The 20,169-nt window shown below is 35.4% G+C and overlaps 1 protein-coding gene across 1 annotated transcript in view; it reads right to left on the reverse strand.

Moving 5' to 3' along the window:
- Positions 1 to 6,520: 6,520 nt before the first annotated feature.
- The window catches only part of LOC109081564 (transforming growth factor beta-2 proprotein), a 34,704-nt gene continuing 21,055 nt past the window's right edge, over positions 6,521 to 20,169 (reverse strand). The window contains exons 3-7 of the mRNA XM_042740401.1: positions 17,016 to 17,148; positions 14,470 to 14,580; positions 12,349 to 12,517; positions 10,225 to 10,378; positions 6,521 to 10,065 (exon numbers count right to left, since the gene is read on the reverse strand). Of these exons, the coding sequence (XP_042596335.1) occupies positions 9,907 to 10,065; positions 10,225 to 10,378; positions 12,349 to 12,517; positions 14,470 to 14,580; positions 17,016 to 17,148 (726 nt within the window). The 3' untranslated portion in view covers positions 6,521 to 9,906. The remainder of the gene's footprint in view (positions 10,066 to 10,224; positions 10,379 to 12,348; positions 12,518 to 14,469; positions 14,581 to 17,015; positions 17,149 to 20,169) is intronic.

The following is a 20,169-nucleotide window of genomic DNA, read 5'->3' on the forward strand; positions in this document are numbered from 1 at the left end:
GTCATAGATCACATAGTTTTCACAACTCTTAACTGTTTTATGGAGTTATTGTCTATTGAAAGCTTTTTTAGTCAGAACAAGACGTTTCGTCAGATGAACAATCGGTATGTTGTTAAATAACAGTATACACTCCATTAAAACGCACTTACTACTATCCTTCACAGGCTTGTTTTCATTCCTTTCAAAAATGAAATATGGTGCTTCACTGAATAAGGTTTATTACTGTCTTTTCTATTATGGAAATGCATGAGCACTGGCTTTGTGAAAACGGGACTAATAACTGCAGCACATCGTCTTTTTTTCCCAGAGGGCCTGACTGATACCAGCACAGACCACCAGCATCTCTTCACTTAGCCTTGAGTATGTGCTATAAATACATCCCACACTAGGGGACTTCCTCCTTCAACTGTGTTTGTCCTCATTCCTCCCACGTTTCAGGCTGTATATATGTTTGTGTGCGAGGGTTACGGGGGTCTGTAGTTTAGCGGGGGCCCTGTCTTCAGGCAGACCGGCGCTGCAGGGATTGGATGTCCACAGATCTCTCTATCATGACATCTCCAAGACGCCAGTCAAACTCAAGGGAAGGCCGGGTGGCTGGAGGAACACTTTGTACTGGGATTCGGTGCTATACTTCAGTCGGGCTGCCTTCGTGCTGCTTTTCAGTGCAACACAAAGAGTTCCTAATCCGCAGCTCAAAGAAGCGAGCTTTCTTGTGTAATTACAGATGTAATACAACCTCTGTCTGCAGGGCAATTACTGCTGACACACACGAGACAGGCCAAGAGCACTGGAGACAGATGTCAACGCGGCATCAAAGGAATTCTTCGCATTTCCATACAAACACTGGGGAGAAGAGGAACGTTGCTTTCCTCTTACTTTTTTTCTGCATGAATGGACACACAAACAGCCTTTGACAAGTAGTTTCAAAATTCCTCTGTGTGCTAATGGGGTCCCTGCGTGGTTTCATGCTGACATCACCACTGAAAATGCTTCTTGCTAATTTCATATTGTTGTGAGCAGCCAGCTGCGGCTGAATCACTGAATCCCCAAATCATTCCGATCCCAAGAGACCCAAGACCCTTTCACCTCAAACCTCTCCTGCTGGATTACCAGAGCTTTGTGTGTGTGTGTGTGTGTGTGTGTGTGTGTGTGTGTGTGTGTGTGTGTGTGAGTGTACACATGAACCCTTGACAGAATGAAAGCAGAGAGCAAGTAGTCGGTGAGAGAGAAACTGAGACAAATGGAAGAGATAAAGGTGAAGTGTTTTTTTTCTGTTAAGGAGTGTGAGAAAAAAAGTAAAACAATAATACTGCTTCTTTTCAATCCCTCTTAGGCCTCGATATTCCAAGATGATAAAAGCCTGAAATGTTTACTAGGTGTAATCATGTGAACACAAATGTACCAAGCTATGCAAGCTCAATTTGGTCCATTGTTTTTTTTTATAATTGTTTTTTTTTTTTTTTTTGGGATGTATGTATGCTTTTAGCAAGTATACACCCTTTTGAATACTTTTAAAGTGAGTACTTATTTGTGGAAGTAATGTACTTTAAAAGAATATAATATACTGGTGTAAATTATCCTATGATGCTGGCGCTCCAGTTCCTCCAGTAGTCACTGAACTGAGGAAACAGTTTGATTCGGACCGAAGAACCAAAGAGTCGGTGATGAGCATATGCAAGAACCAAACACTCGAATGAAGGGGTGAAATTAAAGTTTCTAATTATGAATGAAGACTATATATTTTAATCTTACGTCCATATTATTTTATTTTTTTTTGTAAAATTTATATGTTTTACATCATTATAGGTTGCTATAATTATATAATTGCATATATGTTTCGTCATTGCATGATTACATAAACAATCTAGTAAATTAAACCAGTTCATTGACTAATAAAGTGAAATGTACTGTCTGAAAGAGCCATTTCACGGAAAATAATCATATTTCCCCTATGTCTTAGTCTCTGGACTACAGTTCTAAGTTTTAAGTCTTTGGTTCTTTTAATTGTGATGATTTTGGCTCACATTTAAAAACCCATCAAATCACTATCTCAACAAATTAGAATACTTCATAAGACCAATAAAAAAAACATTTTCAGTGAATTGTTGGCCTTCTGGAAAGTATGTTCATTTACTGTACATGTACTCAATACTTGGTAGAGGCTCCTTTTGCTTTAATTACTGCCTCAATTCGGCGTGGCATGGAGGTGATCAGTTTGTGGCACTGCTGAGGTGGTCTGGAAGCCCAGGTTTCTTTCACAGTGGCCTTCAGCTCATCTGCATTTTTGGTCTCTTGTTTCTCATTTTCCTCTTGACAATACCACATAGATTCTCTCTGGGGTTCAGGTCTGGTGAGTTTGCTGGCATTCAAGCACTCCAACACCATGGTCTTTTAACCAACTTTTGGTGCTTTTGGCAGTGTGGGCAGGTGCCAAATCCTGCTGGAAAATGAAATCAGCATCTTCAAAAAGCTGGTCAGCAGAAGGAAGCATGAAGTGCTCCAAAATTTCTTGGCAAACAGGTGCAGTGACTTTGGTTTTCAAAAAACACAATGGACCCACACCAGCAGATGACATTGCACCCCAAATCATCACAGACTGTGGAAACTTAACACTGGACTTCAAGCAACTTGGGCTATGAGCTTCTCCACCCTTCCTCCAGACTCTAGGACCTTGGTTTCCAAATGAAATACAAAACTTGCTCTCATCTGGACAACAGTCCAGTTCTTCTTCTCCTTAGTCCAGGTAAGACACCTCTGACGTTGTCTGTGGTCCAGGAGTGGCTTAACAAGAGGAATACGACAACTGTAGCCAAATTCCTCGACATGTCTGTGTGTGGTGGCTCTTGATGCCTTGACACCAGCCTCAGTCCATTCCTTGTGAAGTTCACTCAAATTCTTGAATCGATTCTGCTTGACAATCTTCATAAGGCTGCGGTTCTCTCGGTTGGTTGTGCATCTTTTTCTTCCACACTTTTTCCTTCCACTCAACTTTCTGTTAACATGCTTGGATACAGCACTCTGTGAACAGTCAAGCTTCTTTGGCAATGAATGTTTGTGGCTTACCCTCCTTGTGAAGGATGTCAATGATTGTCTTCTGGACAAGATCAGCAGTCTTCCCCATGATTGTGTAGACTAGTGAACTAAACTGAGAGACCATTTTGAAGGCTCAGGAAACCTTTGCAGGTGTTTTGAGTTGATTAACTGATTGGCATGTCACCATATTCTAATTTGTTGAGATGTGAATTGGTGGGTTTTTGTTAAATGTGAGCCAAAGTCATCACAATTAAAAGAACCAAAGACTTAAACTACTTCAGTCTGTGTGCAGTAAATTTATTTAATACACACGTTTCACAATTTGAGTTGAATTACTGAAATAAATGAACTTTTCCACAACATTATTATTTATTGAGATGCACCTGTATATAGTTTCTTGCACAGACTGATAGTTTCACTTTAGAAGACCTCAATATATCGTCAGGAGCCATGGGTATTCATTTAGTTTATTCTCAAAAACCAGCAGCTGCTGACTAGCATTTTATGAACCAGCAAGGACCATAGTTTCAGCTAAAAAAAAGCTTCTTTGCTGTTCTACTGAAGATAAAAGTAGATGACCTAAGGATGAGTAAATTAAGAGCAAATTTTGGGTGAACTATTACTTTAAGTGCACTTCTTTTTCACAAAGGTTGGCATGGCAGTGTGTAGAGAATCCTGTTTTGGCCTTAAGCGTATGTAGCTTGGTCAAATTAAGTTTGCTTCAAAACAATGGAAAATCTTTGTTTATGCTTCTTTATGCCAGGTTATCTTGAAACGTCCAGCTAACTAACTAAGTCACATTTGAAGAAAGGGACCTTGGACTGAAGATGCATGTGAGAGTCCAAAATGAACACAAAGCCACAGCTAGCTGCGTGTCAGTTCTGTGTTCGCATACCCTGCTGGGACAAGTGAAAGCCAGTTTATTAGCATAGAAGATTCATACCATGCGGAATCTAAGTGTCCTTTATTTTTTGAAGCAAGTTCATTGTAGAGTCAAACATGCTCGCAGAATGACAAACATCTTCTTTAATCTAAAAAGTGTTTTTTTAACATCTTTTCCCAAACTTTGGGCATTTTTGTCTTAATTTGGTAGGACAGGACAGTAGAAAGTGGAACACGTTTAGAAACAAAACTTAAACCTGGACTGTTATCAGATTTGAATGACTAATTGTTTTCGGAATTTGTGTTATTAAAGGATCTAAATTGACTCAAAACTATATTTGTTAGGAATTTGTTTTATTTGGGGTTTTATATTGTTTGAATGATTTATCTGTTCAAGCACTGTTCATGTGAATATACTACCAAAATGACCAAACATGACAGGTTGTGTGTGTGTGTGTGTGTGTGTGTGTGTGTGTGTGTGTACATAAAAAATGTGTATATATGCGATTACATTTACATTTAGTCATTTAGCAGACGCTTATATCCAAAGAGACTTACAAATGAGGACAATGGAAGCAATCAAAATCATCAAAAGTGTAAAGATATGGAAGTGCTATAATAAGTCTCAGTTAGCTTAACGCAGTACACGTAGCAAGGTTTTTTTTTTTAATTATATAATAAATAAAAAGAAAACAGATAAAACAGAAAAAGAATAGAACAAGCTAGTGTTAGAGGCCCTTTTTTGCTTTTCTGTCAATTGTATAATAAATAAAAAGAAAACAGATAGAATACAAAAAGATTAGAGAAGCTAGTGTTTTTTTTAAAGAAAACAAGCAGTTAGTAAATGAATAGAGTGCAAGTTACATATTATATGTTTACACATTGTATTTAAATACACACACATGCATGTATATATTTAAGAAAAATGTTATGTTTATATATTAAATATAGTTATATATAATATAAGTTATATGAACATAAACATATACATGTAAATGCATGTAAATATTTTTAAAATATATAATGCATGTGTGTGTATTTATATATATATATAATAAAATAAACACAAATATTATATTAACACTTTGAATGCAATTATTAATCTTTTGACAGCACTATATATATATATATATATAATCATTTCAAAGTTAACATCTTGCAAACTTATTACCTCGCAAAAATCTAATTATTGTTTGTTGATAATTATGTTCAGAAGCCAGTTTATGACTTAACAGTTTATAACCTTAACTAGATTTTTATTTTTCTTGAAATGTGCATGTTGTCAGGCAAAAAGCATTCTAGATTTAGTCAAGTGAATTTAATGTGCAATTTATACAACTTGGGGTCATGAGGTGTCTCTTTACAAAATACCAACTGGAACAACTGACTCTTACACTGTGCATGGAAAAACAGTTTGAAAATGAATTTTAACACTTGTGTCCTATGTCAGAGCCATTTTAATTACGAAAGACTCAAGATAGCATCCGACTGAAAAAGACAAAAACTCACCAGTCAACACCAGCCCTAAGAACTTAGTAAAAAGCAGCAATTCTCACGTAGCCGATATGTGTGACATCATGCGTTTGCAGAGCATTTATCTCTAGAATGTTAACCTAACCTAATTCCAGATTGACAGTCTCCAGAGCTTTCTGCTGCTGGAGTCTCACTCCTAAATAAGGAACCACAGACTCTGGGCTAATGAGCCTGGCACGACTCCAGAGCTCCAGGGCTAATGGGAGGATATACAGTATCAGAGCATCGTCAGATTAAACTCAAGAGTTTGTACTGTAGTTTATGTCAGCTTGCTCATGCTCACTGCGTATGTGAGTTAAATAAACAAATGGAGTAAATGGAGATTAAATGTTTAGGGTTTCATCATAAGGCAGTGTAATATAGTCTGTTTATGTTGAGTCGTTTCCTTTCCAGGTTTTGGGGAAAATGTTTGGGAAAATTCACTTAAATACTTGATTTATTCAACCACGTGAAATAATGAAATTCATTCAGACAGTTTATTTCATTGAACCAGTTAAAAAAAAAAAAAAAAAAAAAAAAAAAAAAAGATTCATTTTCTTAGACAGGGTGGTTGTTTGTGAATATATCACATTTATAAACTTTTATGAAGTTTTTTTTTTTTTTTAAGTCTGAAATCATCATTAATATGCAGACTTGTTGGTCAAGAAACATTTCTGATTGTTATCTGTTAAAAACAGAGTTTTGTGGAAACCATAATACACTGAATATAAATATAAATACATAAAATAAAAGCTGTTCATTTGAACTTTTAAACTGAAAGAATTTTTAAAATCACACTTAAACAGCAAAAACTAATTTCAGCTATGATAACAATAAGAATCATTATTAATAACTCAGCACCATGTGACATTGAAGACTGGAGTAATGATGCTGAAAATTCAGCTGCGCATCACAGAAATAAATTACATTTTAACAGATATTCACATAGAAAACAGTTATTTAAATTATTTTAGAATATTACTGTTCATACTGTACTTTTGAACAAATAAATGCAGCCTTAGTGAGTGTATATTCAACTCGTCTGAATAAAAAAAAATCAATTTATCAAAGGAAAACACAAGCACACAATCACTTGTCACTTAAATAATTTATTTACCACTAGAGCACCACAACAGTAATGTGTTACACTACATCATAGTGGGTCAACAATATCAACATCATCATCATCATCATAGACAATAATAACAATAAACAGCTCTAGTGTGACAATGCTGGTGTCTCCTTCCACTTCCTGTGTCTCCAGGAAGTCATGCTTGCCCTAATACAAATAAAATAAGTGTCACCTAAAAATCTTGGGCATGAATGGACGTTGCTCTTTTAATCTGATCTGCCACCAGTTTCTCTCTAACACTGGTTAAGATAAGGACTAGTTAAAAGGGGAACCTCCACCTGGAAGCCACTCACATCATCAGCTCATGTTATGTGGGTGAAGCTATAACTACGAATAAAAACCAACAAACGAAAAATGTAGAAATAAAATAGTCAGTGCAATTCTTCGTAACAAAGGATCACTTTCTCTGAGAGAAAACAAAATCACAAATTCAGGAAGACTTTTGAGATGTGTAGAAACAATTTCTCCATGATAAGCGTGGCTGCAGTGCATTCGTCAAGCTGGCCTCTGCACAACATGTGGGTTACCTTCTCTCACTTACACGTCTGTTCACATTCTTCAAATCCTTTCATCAAAATCTCTGACTTAACTAAAGCAACTCACTCTTCTCACATCAATAGCAACATTTACATGCACCCCAATGATCCGTTTAGAATTGGATCGATGGCTCAATCGGACTCAAAAGCCTTCAAGTGAACGATTCAACAGAGTTCGATCCAAATAAAATTTAAAGGGGTGTTTTACATGCTAAATTTTTTCATGTTGATTTGATTATTTCAGGTTTACAAACCTGTTTACAAATCAAAACAATGGGAAAAAAATAAGCACAACTATTTTCTTGGATAGATTCGAAAATACGCAAAAATAAGTACTCATATGCATCAGTGATAGGTTTATGTCATAAAAACATGTTTACGTGTTATGTCTAACAAACTGGTCAGTGGAGGAGACTGAATATTTCCTAATATTTGCTTAAAAAAACAAAACAAACAAAAAACTTTTATTTTTAGATATGTCCAGTTCTCAGTGCGGCGACTGGGAACTGCGCATGTGCTATATTTTTGTTCGGAATTAATGTAATGCACACGTAAACAAATAACTTTGAGCTTTGAGAATCTGATTTCTGAATCTGGATTGATTCCGATTAGTGCATGTAAACATACCTATTGCAAATTCAGTCTCTGTACCAGTCTGATGACATCACTTCCTTTCAACACTGTCGAGTTGGTGACATCACAGCTTCACCTGCTCTAATGAGGGACCATGGGGTGAATTCAAGAAGTTGCCAATTTACTAACAACCCGTATTCCAGTTTAACCAGGCACAACATGCTCTGGTATAGCTCTGCGCGGTGAGTATCTAAAAGTCACGGTCATTCTTTTCAGAAATGCCTGTTTTTATGCAAATTTGTGGCTGTTTGCAGCTGTTTTTATTTGTGAATTGTTTTCAAACCATGCAAACACTATTTTAAGGTGGTGTAGTTAAATGTACTTTACCCTGCAGTAAGAACATGTTGTTAATTAATATTACTCAGTACATATTACACTCTAACATCGTCACCTTAAAATACAGTAAAGACTGTCCTCTGTCCATCCTAAAGGAACTAACTTTCAGGCATGTGTTATAGGCACCAATTCTGCCTGGGACTCTTTTGCAGGTATTGTTGTGATCTTTACATATGATTTAAAGAATAAGGGGCCGTTTACAGGACAACGTTTTCAGCCAAAAATGAGAAACTTTTTATGTGTTTTGCCTATTCGTTTACACGACAATGATGTTTTGGGGACTGAAAACGCATATTTTTGAAAACGGGTTTCAAAGTGCAAATTATCGTTTCTGTGTAAACACTAAATACGTGGATCTTTGAAAACGGTGACACCATGCGCGTGCGTAGTACGTGTTAGGGTTGTAGACAAGCGCAGTACGTGTTGATTTTACATACACAACATACACAACAATGGCGGAGTACATGATACTGTTGTTGCTGCTCAAGAGTTTGCTAACGCTTCTTCAGCAAAGTGTGGATTTACTTCACCAATATTACAACTAACAGCGGAGACGTATCATAAACATTATATAATCCTCACTTCCCTACAGGTGCTGTTTACTAACAAGGTGACAGCGCCAACTACTGGCCTGGCATACGTCATACAGCGTTTTTGGCCGCTTGCGCGGACATGTGTAACTGTGAATCATTTTGAAAATGTTGTCATGTATATGTGAAACTTTTTAAAAATGTAAGGGAAAAACATTTAGTTTTTTGCTACATCATTGTGTTAACGTAGCCTAAGAGCTAGCTAGACATAAAATTGTAGAAAAACATTTTTTATCTTCAGAATAAGGCGTTTAAAGTTCTTCCACATATAAGTACACAACCATAAACACTTCTTGCTTTGCAAGCTCAGTTTCACACGCTGTTAAGTTCTGAAACACAATTAAATATTACAAGTACATGTTGCATTCTCAGGGGCGCTACTAGCATACTTTTCTCTGCCAGGTCAGTTGTTGTCATGGCAGAGCAACAGTTTGAAGAGAATCTTTCTGAGCATGTTTATATCCAGCTATCTGCATAATAAAACATTTGGATTAATGCTGCAGATATTTGATGGAAACTGTTTGTTTCTGCCACAGTGATACAAAAATGCAATGGTTTTGCTTTGCAGCAGTTGCGTGTGCAGTTGCGTATTTGTGTAGAGAATGTTTGTGTTTGCAATGGAACAAAACGTCTTTGCCTGCTTGGAACAACATGACTTATTGTTCTTGGGCTTATTTTACACCATGTTAGGTGGCTTAAACTATGTCTTTCTGAGGCTTGCATTAACTTTCCGCAATATTTCATCTTTCTGTCACCAACCCCTAAGCAAAAACGCTTCATTTGAGCCAAACCCGAAGTTCATTTGTGACAACTGTACAGTTTGCCAGAAGTTTCCAGCTCTTCACCAGTATTGGTGAACAATATCATGGGTTTTATATATTACCAAACAAACAATATCCGTATTACTGAGGGAACAAAATCAACAACAAAAACAGAAGTGTTGGTTTGAAATAAATGGAACAAGGGATTTTCTCTTCCGCTTGCTTCACATATAGACACATATAGATCACGTACTTCCAGTGTTTGCCAAACTCACATCCATAGAGTGATGAGCGGGTGATGTGACACATGCCGACAGGGCCGTTTCCAGCACGAGTTCACACATTCAGATGTGTGTTGTGGTTTGTGAGAGTTTGTAGGAATTACTCTGTTGTACCTCGACGCCCTGCGCAGCACGTGTGTGATTGGGTTTTAAATTACTGTGTGTTTGTTTGAGTGAATGTGTGTTCTCGGAAACGGAGCTGATCGGTTCCTAGCTGCACTTGCAGGACTTGACAATCATGTTGGAGAGCTGCTCGATTTTGGGGTTTTTTCCAATGTAGTAAAGGATCGTGAGGGGTTCCAGATCCTGAGACACACAGCACGGAGATGCAGACGCTTCTGGATTGATGGTGTTATAGAGGCCAAGGATCTGAAATGGGACATGAAATGCACTTATTAAAACCATATGTAATTCATTGCTTGACAAATGTAGAAAAAATCAGTACCTAGAAGCATTATATCTAGAATTTTATTAACTGTTCCCAAAATAAAAACTAATGATAAGTGATAACTGAAGGTTTTGTCTTACGTTGCTGTGCTGGGTGTCTGCGCTCCACAGATACGGACAGGCTCCCGCACAGAAGTTGGCGTTATAACCTTTGGGTTCGTGGATCCACTTCCAGCCCAGATCCTTCTTGAAGTCGATGTAGAGAGAGCGTAAACAGCAGTTGTCCTGCACATTCCTGTGGGATGATGGGAGACAAACACAGCTGATGTATTTCTTTCTTTGTTGGAACATTTTTGGCACACTTTCAAACTACGGTATATGCACATACAAATCCATACTCATATAATTAATATGTATTTCGATGATTAAAATGAGAAAAAGCCTTTTTCGACCTAAGAAATAACTGCAGTAGCACTATGCCAGTATTCCCATGAGCACACAGATAAAACAGTAACATTTAAATTAACTATTAAAATACTATTTAACATCACTGAACCAATCTACAATGTATACATTAAGTTATACTGTACCAACAAAACTCTTTTTGTGGGGGTTTAAGGTAAGTTACCACTTTCTTCAGTGCAGTTTTACATGTACATACATTTTTATACCATTAAACCCGCAGTAAATTTAGCTTAAGCAGAATATTTTGTTCTACAAATGCAGCTGTAGTGTATATAGTGATGGTATGCAGAATATTCAGAATAGAGTTAGGCTAGAAATGCCTTCAATTTTTTGTTTTTGTTTTTTATTCTTGAACTTGAAATTAAATTGGAATTAGATAAAAATCATACAACTGCTCTCTCTCTCTCTCTCTCTCTCTCTATTCAGCGTTTGATTTTTCAGCATGAATTACCTATAAATGTGTGAACGAAGTATTAGAGGAACATTAGATGATGTTAATCAATGTTTGAAATGGCAACTATAAAACAATTGTGTATATATATTTCATTTTATAAAAATATATAATTTAATTCAATACACACACACACACACACACACACACACACACACACACACACACACACACACACACATATATAGTATGTTACTTTTTTAATCAATTAATGGACTAATAATCAAATGTAAATTTTCCGATACTTATGTTTATCATTACATGTTTTTGTGCTTATAGCTTATTATATTATACAATCAAAATATGATATTTTTGACCTCAATATTTTCTTGTAAAGTAATCTGAACATAATGTGTATGGCAAAAATAAAATATATTCTTATGGCTGTTAATTTGTTTACAGTATTGAAATTAGTTAATCAGTTAAGAAAACTGAGTTATACATATCAAAAAATGAAAAGGAATAATTAGTCTAAATTAAATTTCAAAATGTATATTGGATTAATGTAATTTCTATGTGGCTAATTCATGGTTAAAATAATTCATGGCTCATCTAATTCATGACTAAAAATTAAAGCATTCATATGCATTTAATATTTTGCACTACACAGTCAAATGCTCTCTAGAATGAAATTATCCCTCCCTCTAATATAATATATCTTGCATCTGAACAGAATGTAGCATGGCTCACAGCTGTCTAATGTCTATTAACAAAAACAAAACAAAAGCGATGAGTCCTTCGAGACGTCCCGCCCAAACCTTCTATTCCAACAGGAAATTTGTCAACACAGGAAAGAAAATGATTCTTTCAAGTGATTTCTTAAAATCCTGAATTCTGGCCAACACTTCTAATCAGATCAGTCCACTCTTCACTGAGCACATTCTCAATGATAATTTATTTATTATTTATTTATTTTTTCGATTTGGAGACAAATGTCTGCTAGTTTCTCAGCTTGTTAATACTGGATGCTATGATGGAAGCTGATATGTCAGGAAATATAAAATTAACAGCACATTGGTATAATGTGAGTGAAAATGTGATCGTGACAGCAATTGGCTGGAAAAGCGAGAATACAGATGACTTTTATTAAAAGACAATCGAGCCACTTTTATTTATATTTTAGCTTTAATCCAACAGTGAAAAGTTTTCCAGTTCATTGATTAAGTAGAGTCTGGATTGATAGCTGGTCCGGTCCGCTTTGATACACGGCCCACCGATTGCATAAATCTGGACCGGAGTCTGGCTGTTTTTAACTAATGACAGATGAGTATCTATAGACCCCAGAAGCACATTCTGTTGCGCTTCAGATGCAAACTGTGGGAAAAACTCCATTTGTGAGGAGGTGGTACCTGGAGCAGAAGGCTGCATCCAAAGCGCGTTTCTGTCTGTGGCTCCTGTGCTGGGACTCCAGCCGGTATGACGGGAGCAGCATCAGCAGCAGGTGCGGAGACTGACTGCTGAGACGCCGCTTTTTAAATATCTTCAGATCCCCTCCGTGCACAAAGCTGTCATCTATACCTGTGAACCGCACAGAAACCAGACAATGTGTTAGACTGTTTGCATCAGCAAGCTAAGACACACCTGTATCTCAAACAGCAGAGCAGTACAGTAAGCTTTGGAAAATACTATTTCAGTCTTTCTTCTTCAAAATTTCATGTTTAATTCAATGCTTAGATTTTTTTATTTCTTTGTAAATATTTGTGAAATTGACTAGCAATTTCTGACTGAATATAGTTTATTTTTATTGTTTTCAGTGTAGGCTCAATTCACAGGGAATGCATGAACTAATTACTTGTTTATACTGAAAAAAGTGAAATGACCATGATATATTATTTATTTATTTTTTCATTAATATTAAAACAAAATTTAAGGTTTAAATCTAAACCATAAATATAATTTGAGAACTAAATTTGGCTCTTATAATTTAGAGAAATTCTGTTACCTAACTTAGTTCCAAAGTATTATTTTTTGCCAGTGTATCTTAAATGCAGTGTAAGTTGCTTGGATAAAATTGTCTACCAAATGCATTAATGTCACCCTGGACCACAAAACCAGTCTTATTTTTCAAAATTGACATTTATACAACATCTGAAAGCTGAATAAATAAGCTTTCCGTTGATGTATGGTTTGTTAGGATCAGACAATATTTGGTCGAGATACAACTAAAAATCTGGAATCTGAGGGTGTAAAAAAATTCTAAATATTGAGAAAATAGCCTTAAAAGTTGTCCAAATGAAGTCCTTAGCAATACATATTACTTATCAAAAATTAAGTTTTGATATATTTATGGTAGAAAACTTACAAAATATCTTAATGGAACATGACTTTTACTTAATATCCGTATGATTTTTTTTTTTTGTATTATTATAATTTTGACCCATACAATGTATTTTTGGATATTGCTACAAATTTACCCCAGCGACTTAAGACTGGTTTTGTGCTCCAGGGTCACAAATGTAAATGTTTAATAATGCAAATACCCATGAAAGGCTGTGTGTTACCATGATTTTACTACTACAGGTACAGTAGCTTAACTAAAATTGGGGGGGAAAATCTATATGAATTACTCATAAATATGCTGTCATGCACACAACATATGGAGCTTTTTTAGGAACATTAGATGATATTAATGATCATAAAGAGGTTCATTAAAACCATTAAACCAGTTTTCATTGAACTGTGAATCTGTAACTTTTAGGATGAATGAAATGTTGTCTGAAAAAATAATATTTTTATGATGATTATTATTATAAATCCTTGTATTGTTATAATTTTCATACTACTACTACTACTACTGATAAGAACATGTTATTATTATTATCATTATTATAGGATCAGCTCAAGGAGAAGCATCAACATGTGTCCATCAAACTTCTTCAGTTAAAAGCAGTATGTGACTAGAAGCTGGAATCTAGACAGACATTCAAATATAAGGTACTTTTAAAAATTTTTTGGTTCCTTCATAATTCCCATGCCTCCACTTCTGTTGTTTCATAGTTTTGACAATTTTATTATTATTGTAAAACGTGACAAATAGGCCTCATCTAGAACGAGTAGCTGTGTCCAGACTTTGGCCTGCTTGTGTGCTTTTAAGTGCACTTTGTTTTGAATTGATTTGCTGCAATTCATGCATTAATCAGATCCAGTCCTTTCTGTTTTATATATTGAAACTATATATATATATATATATATATATATATATATATATATATATATATATATATATATATATATAAAATCTGATGGACTCGAGGAAGAAACAAAAACATTGATTTCCATTTTTCTCTTTTCCTTTCAACTCCAACACACGCACACACACACGCACACACACACACACACACACACACACACACACACACACACACACACAGACACACACACACGCACACGCACACGCACACACACACACACACACACAGAAACAGCCCTCACTCACAAACGAACAGACTCGCACCCCCACCCAAAGCCACCTGCAAAGCGCGCCTCCAGCTCCTCGCTCTTGTTGGGGATGATGTAATTATTTGACGGCACAAATGTGCAGCAGGGACAGTGCAGGCTGATCTTGAATCCATTGTTTCTGTCTGATGGGAGAGAAAAACAGTGAGAAACACACACATGTACAGCAAGGTCAGATAATCTACAGCAGATAAATGAGCTCATCTCTGGATCTGGCCCCTGATGTAGATCTAGCCCACTCCCATCATCCCTCAGGAGTCACACACAGCATCACTGCCGTCTCTCAGCTCCAGCATTCATCACAGCCACTCCAGTCATGCAGAAGATCTGCTGCGTAAAGTGATGGAGAGCCGCTGGGCTCGTGCTCTTATGAGCTCATGCAGGCTGACGATGATCCTACACCTTCATCATTGCTTTTGCTCTGGCCTGTTACTACTGCTATTCTTGTGCACTTTGAAAAGCCGTGGTGAAAACTCACTCAACACTGAACTGATTTGAGCTGAGAATACAGAAATGGCTAAATCCATTACCTTTACAGTACTGCACAGATGCTTCACTACAACTTTTGTTGTAAGATGGTTATGTATATCTTTTGCTTTAGTGTGTCATTCGGAAATATTGATTGTAGGATTTAGGCTTCCAAATACACTTTGAATGAATACATATACTTTGTTGAGTTTCTTTAGTAAATATAATTAAATGTGAACTGAGTGTAATATTTTTGGACTTCTTGGACTTGCAGCTAAATGATAAAAGTATTATAGCTTCTGTTGATTAAGTCAGTTTCTTTGTATTAACTTAAAGGGATACTCTATCCCAAAATGAAAACAAAAATAACGACTTTATTCAACAATTCCTCTCCTCTGTGTCTCTCCAAATCAGCGCAGCACCATTTTGGCAAATCTGAGCAGTACGCAGGCGGCGTACGCTCTTCTGTGTCAGCTGCGCCACAAAGATAAGTTTTTTACGTGTATTTACGCTTTGGTTTGAAAGCAAACAGCGCATCAGCTCAGCGCGGATGACACAGAAGAGCGTATGAGAGACACAGAGGAGAGGAATTGCTGAATAATGTCATTATTTTTGCTTTCTTCGTGTACAAAAAGTATTCTCGTCGCTTCATAACGTTACGGTTGAACCACTGATGGCAGATGGAGTATTCTGACGATGATTTTCATATTTTTCTGGAGCTTGACACTGTTATTTATTTGTCAGTCTATGGGACAGTCACAAGCCTCTCAGGATTTATTGAAAATATCTTAAATTGTGTTCCAAAGACGAACAGAGCTTTTAAGGGTTTGGAACGACATGGGGGTAAGTGATTAATGACAAAATTTTCATTTTGGGATGGAGTAACCTTTTAACTTATTGGTAAACCAACTATATATAGAGTGTTCTGTTTTCTATTCACAAACATGTTTGCAAAATTAAATACATTTTAATGCAAGATACTATTATTTTTTTTTTATATTTTGAACTAGGTTTTATCATTTATATTTTCTGCTTTCGTGTTACTTTTAATTATATCTTTTAAAGTTATGTTTTGTAATTTTGTTGTGTATATAGCCATTTTTATTAATGTGTTTTGTTGTTTTCAAATATGTCTGTGTAAGTTTGTATAATTTTTAGTGCTCAATTGATTAATCATGATCAATCGCATTCATATTCGCATTCATTCGTATATATAAATACATACACATACAGTATATATTTTGAAAATATTTATGTATTTACATGTCTGCATATATATATATATATATATATATATATATATATATATATAAATATTTAATATATAAAAATAACATGTTTTTCTAAAATATATACATACATGTGTGTGTATTTATATATATATATATATATATATATATATATATATATATATATATATATATATGTATGTATGTATATGTATGTATGTGTGTGTGTGTATAAATATATATACACACATAATAAATATACACACACATACATTACGAAAACAAAAACTTTGCAATTAATCGTTTGACAGCACTAATAATTTTTCATTTCAGTACATCAAATTAAATTAAATGAAAATGATAAATGTTGCCTTGGAAACTAGTCGAAAGAAACATTCATTTAACATTTACTTTATTTCAAGCAGCAAAAATGTTTTTGTTTTTTTATGATTTTTAACTATGTTTGTTAACTTTGTTTTAATTTAATTTCTATTGAGAATTGTATTTGAATAATCTGTAACCACACATTTAACACAGATGCAATCTAGTACCTTTAAAAATGAACTTAATTAAATGTAATATCAAATAATAGTTAGTTTCATTCATTTTATATTATCTTTAAAATATACTTTAAAGATTCAAAGTTCATTACAGGTGCACATTTAATCAAATTAAGCACACTTGTTTTACACACATCCCTGAGTAGGCTACAAGATGACTCTTGAGCAATATTTTTGGCCCATTCTCCAAATGTTAAAATCAGCTAAAAGTGACGTTTTGGCAATGTTTTGGAGAATACTAAGAAACAGACCAGGACTAAAAGTCATTAATCTTCCGTTTTGGACTTCCCAGCAGGACTTTACCTCTGTGCAGCAGCCACTCACTGACAGCCTCCGTCACGTCGAACGACAGCCACTCTCCCTCCGTGCGGGTGCGCACCACCTTGCTGCCAATGTAGCGCTGTGTGGGGGACGTGAGGTCCTTGTGACCTAAAATCTACAGAAACAGGACAGGCATCAGCACGGGTCAAGCACAGACCGCAAACGGAGCGGCACCCTGTCCAGCGCCTCAGCAGCAGCTCCCTTCCTCCCATTGGAAGCTCCCTGATTGATTAGCCAGGTCTGGGAAATGCTTGGAGGGGCTGCGGTGGCGGAAACAGATGCTGGACAGGGTGCACTGTTATTCCTCTGTTGACGTTGGACAACACAGCTCTTAATGCGTAAAACACTGCTTCAGCTGCAGCGGCTCAGCTTCCCTCCATCAGGCCGCGGAGGTGAACGTGGGATAGAGAGGCTCAGACGGAGGCCAAAATGGAGATTGTTAATTGTAGGGTTGTTAGGCTGGAGCTACAGGGGTCTGCTGTCGCTTTTGGGACAGTTTGGAGTCTGGTTACACAACTGCTGATAAAGAGATAAATCTCCACACTTGATTTTTTTAATAGGAGGGATATGAGGGATCTATTCAATTATTACTGATTAAAATACACTTCTGTAAGATTTTATTGAAAGAAATTACTACTTTAATTAATCAAGGATGTATTTATGAGAACTTTATAATGTTACAAAAGATTTCTAAATAAATGTTGTTCTTTTGAACCTTCTATTCATCAAATCATGGTTTTGAAGAAGCGCAACTTCTTAAGGAATGTTTCTTGAGCAGATTTCTTGAGGATCATGTGACACTGAAGACTGGAGTAATGATGACGAAAATTCAGCTTTGATCACAGAAATAAATTACATTTTACTATATATTCACATGATAAACCATTATTTTGAATTGTAATATTATTTCAATATTTTTCATTTATTATTATTATTATTATTATTATTATTATAATTATTATTTACAGTGTTTACTGTAATTTTGATCAAATAAATGATGCATTTGTAAGCAGAAAATATTTTTAAAAATCTTTCTGGGCCCAAACTTTTGAACGGTCGTGTTCATTAAAAAAGCTATTTATACAATGAATTAGAAACACCTCTTCTGTGATGAATGAACATGCTTTTCATTTCTGAATTAATATTGATTTTATTTTTTTATTTTATTTTTTAGGACATAATTCAAAAATGTAAACCTCATTAAAAAGATAAAATTGTTAAAACTAAAATCTTGTTTATTAGTCAATCATATTCTTGTATTTTATTTCTTTGAAAAAAAGGGGAATTATTATTTTTTTTAAATATTTTAATAATTTAGGAATGAATTATTCCTGACTACTGAAAAAAAAAAAAAAAAAAAAAACTTCTGTTATGAACTTTTTTTTTATATTCTGATTTACGGTATACTGATTTTTATATCATTATGAAGAAATTGTAATACTTTGTCATTTACTTTTTATATTATGTCTTAGAAAAAAATATATCCATGAATAAATAATAATAAATAACCATAAAAACACCTCTTCTGTGATAAACGTTTTTAATTTCTGAATCAATATTGATTTTGAACTTTTGAGGATGTAAATAAAAAATGTCAACCTCATTATTAGAAGCAGTTTTGTTAAAATATCAGAAAACATTTTAACAACTTGTGTCCATCAAATAAAAGTCATGTGGTCAAATAAATAATTCATGATATTTGGGAAAAAAAATTTGGCCTTCTACTTTGGTCTTGCAGTTTGACAGCCTGAATAAAGTATATGCTATACAGTAAAAATGCATTTCGTATCGTTCTTTCTAATCTTTCAGTTTGAGCTGTTTCACCATTTTCATACACCAAACAGACACTACTTAGTTCCAGCATGGTGATTAGATTCACTATTTTTGACTCCCTTCTTTAATCAGCCAGTGTAACACCTACATTAAATGTGTTATATTGCACTATATTTTCAGTACTGAAGTTCAATTTAATTATAACGACTGCATGATCCTGACCAGGATCATTAACATGAGTAATACAAATGGAAGCGGCTCAACCTCTCCCTTCCAGTGAGCTCCTTTTAAACCCTCCCTAAGACATTCAGCATCTCTGTGTTAGTGGGCCAGTGTTTACTGCACCTGTCATGACGGACCTGACACATGAACAGAGAGGAGGGGAGCGAGGTTAAATGGAGAGACAGGTGGGAGGCGCTGGGATTTTATTCAGCCCTCGAGACCCTCCGAGCTCTAAATCACCAAGCAGCATTCCACACACACATAAAACCCCGCTGATCGATGGGCCGGAGCCCTACAGCACTCTTAAGATAAATAAACGAACATACGAGGACAGAGGAGGAGGAGAGAGGTTAAAAAGTGCATGTGTGGGTGCCTTTACACCGCGTACACAAGCCTGTTTGACGTCACTGTTTGCTTTGTTTGCTTACCGTGAAAACAGTTTTCTAAACTTGAGTGCGTATTAGTGAACCGCAACTGAGTACAAGTGGCCTTAGTTACTTTACTGGTTCTGGGTTACTTTACCAGTTCAATCTGGTATTGCATTTATAGCTCAGAACACTAAACCCCTGTATTGTGTTCCAGAGGATTTTGTTTTTCCTGAAAATGTTAGGTAATGTTCAGTGTTGGGAAGGTTGCTTTGGAAATGTAATAGGTTGCAGATTACAAGTTACTAATCTAATCTAAAATGTGACCATGGACAACAAAACCAATCATAAGGGTTGATTTTTTTTTAATACTGATGTACAGTATGGTTTGTTCGGATCTGACAATATTTGGAGGAGATACAGCTATTTGAAAATCTGGAATCTGAGGGTGCAAAAAAATCAAAATACTGAGGAAATTGCCTAATAGCCTAAAATATTACTAATCAAAAAATAAGCTTTGATATATTTACAGTAGGATATCTACAAAATATCTTCATGGAATATGATCTTTACTTAATATCTAAATGATATTTGGCATAAAAGAAAAATCGATAATTTTGACCCATCCAGTGTATTGTTGGCTATTGCTACATGCGACTTATGACTGGTTTTGTGGTCCAGGGTCACAAATGTAATACGTAGTAACTTTATTAAAGTAATGTAACATTATATTTGATTACTTTTTGATTATAATTATAAAGTAGTTTGGACCCAAA

The sequence above is a fragment of the Cyprinus carpio genome, chromosome B16 (assembly GCF_018340385.1).
Source record: "Cyprinus carpio isolate SPL01 chromosome B16, ASM1834038v1, whole genome shotgun sequence".
Taxonomy (NCBI): domain Eukaryota; kingdom Metazoa; phylum Chordata; class Actinopteri; order Cypriniformes; family Cyprinidae; genus Cyprinus; species Cyprinus carpio.